The 4,279-nt window shown below is 32.8% G+C and overlaps 1 protein-coding gene across 1 annotated transcript; it reads left to right on the top strand.

Annotated features, from left to right (window-relative positions):
- The first annotated feature begins 3,394 nt into the window (after window positions 1–3,394).
- LOC124361105 (cuticle protein 5-like) lies at window positions 3,395–3,988 on the top strand. Its single transcript, XM_046815140.1, has one exon. It carries the CDS (start codon window positions 3,395–3,397, stop codon window positions 3,986–3,988), a length of 594 nt encoding a protein of 197 aa, XP_046671096.1.
- Window positions 3,989–4,279: the final 291 nt, after the last annotated feature.

The following is a 4,279-nucleotide window of genomic DNA, read 5'->3' as shown; positions in this document are numbered from 1 at the left end:
AGGTCCGTGATACCTGAAATTTCCATGACCTCCATAAGAGCCACTGTATACTTCATCCTGGTTATATCCATGTCCTCCTCCATAACCGTTGCTACCTCCATAACCGTAGCCTCCTCCATATCTGTGACCGTGAGACTGTGTAGCCAGGGCAGCAAGGTGAGCGCTCTTGGCCGCTGCTACTTCACGTGTGTCTGCTAGGTAGCCCTTGTGTTGGACATGTGGTACGTTGATAGGCAAATGGTATTGACTATGGTTACCGAATACTTCACTTGCACATAAAGCAGATACTAGGGAGACAATCTGAAACCAGTAATATTGGGTTGTGTTATTAGTACAACAAGTGAATAGCAAACGATCTGATAAAGTTAATTATTGGAACAATACTTCTAGAATGGAATCTATAAGTGAGGCCTTGTAGTAGGTTTTCATTTAAAATTGGTATATTAAACAATAATTAAATTGTGAGGTTAAGTAACCTGTGTGTAACATTTTGAATCATGATGTATTTATTTAATACCACAAAATATTATTTATATAAGTTGATTGGATTTTATTTTCTTACTATATTCAAATTTTACTTTACTATATTCCACAATGCGAACGAGTAGAAAGTGTGTTTTCCTATTCTTCTTAGTTTTACCGTAAACATTATAATTAGGCTTTTGATTTGTTCATGTTTAATGGTATATCGTCAGTATCAACTAGGTTTATATATTAATTAAAAATTCTCTGAACAACTTACATATGTTTGTTACGATCTTAAAGAACGTATAAACTTAATAAGACGTAAAAGACAACTTTTCTGTATTTAGGAAACCTATAAAAACACCATTTACGTGAATGTTGTTCCTTCTAAATTATTATTTTTGATACAAAGATAGAAGAGAACAGAGGATAATTGATAAAAATTGATGTACATTTTTAATTCTTAAAAGAATTACTACTACAATACTAACATTAATTTACTATAATCATCTTCTAATTATATGAAACCACCACCACTCACCCAAGTTCTCATGATTGCTGAAGGTGTAGACTGTGCCATTGTCAGGAGTTGTTGGGGAATAAATACAGCGTGGATGTACCAACATCCTCTCCACTATTACTTCTAGCTATGTGGAACTTCCTGCTTAACCGGTTTCCACGTCTCAATAATTTGTCTACCTTGATTTTAGGCAGTAGAAAAAGAATCTAAGTAATAATTAGTAATCACAATATAACGGTGACAGGTTAGGCAATCGTAACCTGTATTTTAAATCAGTATTTTAAATCAATTTTAAGTTGGCAACATTTGTAGAAGAATTAAAAAAAAAATGTCTGTATTGATTTTTTTTATCTCCAAAACGTAACTTATGTGGAGAAATCAAAGATACCAGTTTGAAGCACATAACCCTCTAAATACAGGTTATAAATTACAGACACTGTTGAATTGCACTTGATGCATGCCGCATTAATGAAATATAAATTGATAGGAATGTGATTTTAGATTTGAATACAATTCAAATGCAATTATCAATTGAGAAATTATCGTTGGAAAATAAGGGTGTTTGGTTTAAGATATATGGATTACATTGAGATAGTTAAAAGTTTACAAATGATCTAATATATAACAGTGGACAGCTGCTGTTGCGTTGTAGCTCTTTACAGTCTTTCAAATATCAACTATTTCTTTTCTATTTTATTTTTTAGTTTAATTTTTAAGGAATTTCAGAAATAAACGAGCTTAAAGAGCTTGTAAACCTTTCATGGATTATAAGAAAATCACAAGAAACTTTGTGCCATTTAAGAAATTTTTATATGATAATATTTAGTTCCTAAGCAGCCTTACGTTCAATAGAACACAAATATGGATTATTGTCTAAGTAATTTTGTTTGTACAAACAAGACATAAAGACAATACATTACAGAGATAAAATACACTATTCTTTAGGAAATTATGAAAACGATTAATAAGACCAGAAAAAGTCTCATCGTAAAGGACATTATAAAACACAATTATAAGAACACTCACTATTATCAGTTATCCAATAAGTTAAAATACAGTAATTTAATGTAGAGGATTTTAAGGTCAATAATCAATAGAACTTCGCGATAATCATTTTGTGGAAGTGCGACTGTTCACAATTTGTTCTTATATTCAAGTTATCTTTCATAAAATATGACTACAAATTCCGAAAAGAAAATAAATAAAAGCAATAATTGACAATTTTAACGAAAACAAACTTGAAACAAAGAACGTTAGGAATGCATTATACTTAAAGTGGATTGTAACTACGCATGCTATAAAATGATGTAAGTAAAAAGTGAATAATTTTTAAACTTAAATATCAGTATTTAGGTTTAATATTGAGAAACCAAAAGGCTCTAAAAACATAAAATTATAATTAAAAAACTTCTTTCCCAGCCAAAGTACAGAAACTTAAATAATAATTTAACTTAATCACGAGTGCTAACCATAGAAACTTGAACTTGTTAGTTGGATCACTTTATTATATAACTTTATAATATAATTGCCACTTTAGATAACTAATTCTTTGATATTTAGAGATCTGTACTTGTACAGGTATATATATCTAATATTGGTCACAATAGGACTGAGTTTTAAAATTAAATCGTGTCTTCAATTATTAACCTTTAATCAGATGTATTTGTACATATTACTCGTATTAAGTAAATTATTGCAAATATGGAAGAAAAGTACATGTAGATTGAATAAAAGTAACGAAGATAAAAAATGTTTGCTATGAATGTTATAGCTAGTTAGAAAGGAAATTCTAATAGCTCAAAGTCAAAGGAGAGAGGATGTTGGTACATCCACGCAGTATATATACCGTTCAACTCCTGACAACTGCACAGTCTAGATCCTCAGCCACCATGAGAACTTGCGTAAGTTCTGGTTTCATATATATATCCAATATCAGCTTTCAAGATGCGACTTTATATACGACTTATATATATATATATATATATTTAGAGGCTTGATGTTTAATTTATAATATTATGTTTTATGGCACTGTCTTGAATATCATTTAACTATAGTATTATTATTTTAGGGAAACACTATCAATGTTCAGTAGCATCGTAGACAGTACACAGAATCTATTAAAAATATGGTTTTATTCCTGTTGATTATATTTAATTACACATTTCATAATCTTGGTTTGAATTGATGGCATTAGTATTGTATGTTTACATCCCTGGACTGTGGGTATGATAAGTTTAATTACTGATATGTTATTGGAAAAAAAAACTTGACCAAAATACATCAGCTCAAAATGGTATACCCGGAGGATCGTTCCATAATTTTTTAATTGATGGAAAATTTGTAATATTCCGGTTCGTAATTTATTAAACTGATAACCAGATAAGTATTTCCTTGTTTCAGTTTGTGTTCATGCTATCCGCCCTATGTATAAGTGAAGTACTTGGAAGCCACAGCTACTACCATGGGTCAATCAACGTCCCACACGTTCTTCACAGCGGGTATTTAGCAGACACTCATGAGGTAGCAGCGGCCAAGAGCGCTCATCTTGCTGCTCTGGCTACACAGTCTCACGGTCACGGGTACGGAGGGAGTTATGGATACAATCATGAAGAAGGATACAGCGGCTCTTATGGAGGAGACTACGGTCATGGAGATTTCAGGTATCACGGACCCATCGCTATTCCTCATGTACTCCATGATGGACACATCGCGGACACTCACGAGGTGGCCGCTGCCAAGGCTGAGCATTTCGCCGCTGTAGCCAAGGCCAAGGCTCACTCGGGATACGGACACGATTACAGCGGACGATATGCCGGAGGATATGGCGAATATACTGGAGCTTACAGTGGAGCGCACTATGTCGTTCCTTACCACGGACCTCTCGCTAAGCATGTCGTGCTTAAGTCTGGATACCTAGCAGATACTCACGAGGTCGCTGCTGCCAAACATCACCATCTTGAAGCTCTGAGGAACGCCAACTACCATGATCGTCATCGTCTGTAGTAATGTACCTCATAACTTGTAATAAATTAGAATAAATAATACTCTATGTATGTCACTGTTTTTACTGCACTCTTTACTTATGGAATGGTTTATTCTTAGAATATTGACTTTAAGTATTATTATTATAGTTAATTGTGTACTAGTTGGTTTCAAATTTCATACTGGGTTGTACATTTTTACGAGTATGTTTCTCTCTGTTATATTATTTCAATAATAACTACTGTAACTCAGCCAGTGTTATTTAATGCAACATTTTCATTGGACATAGATTTAAATTCAATGGAACGTTTA

The sequence above is a fragment of the Homalodisca vitripennis genome, chromosome 4 (genome assembly GCF_021130785.1).
Source record: "Homalodisca vitripennis isolate AUS2020 chromosome 4, UT_GWSS_2.1, whole genome shotgun sequence".
NCBI lineage: Eukaryota > Metazoa > Arthropoda > Insecta > Hemiptera > Cicadellidae > Homalodisca > Homalodisca vitripennis.
The sequence above is the reverse complement of the archived record's forward strand: the minus strand, read 5'-3'. Positions and strand labels throughout refer to the sequence as shown.

What these genes read in the sequence shown, in the direction of transcription:
- LOC124361105 (XM_046815140.1), top strand. Translation starts at nt 3,395, where the DNA reads ATGCTATCCGCCCTATGTATAAGTGAAGTACTTGGAAGCCACAGCTAC.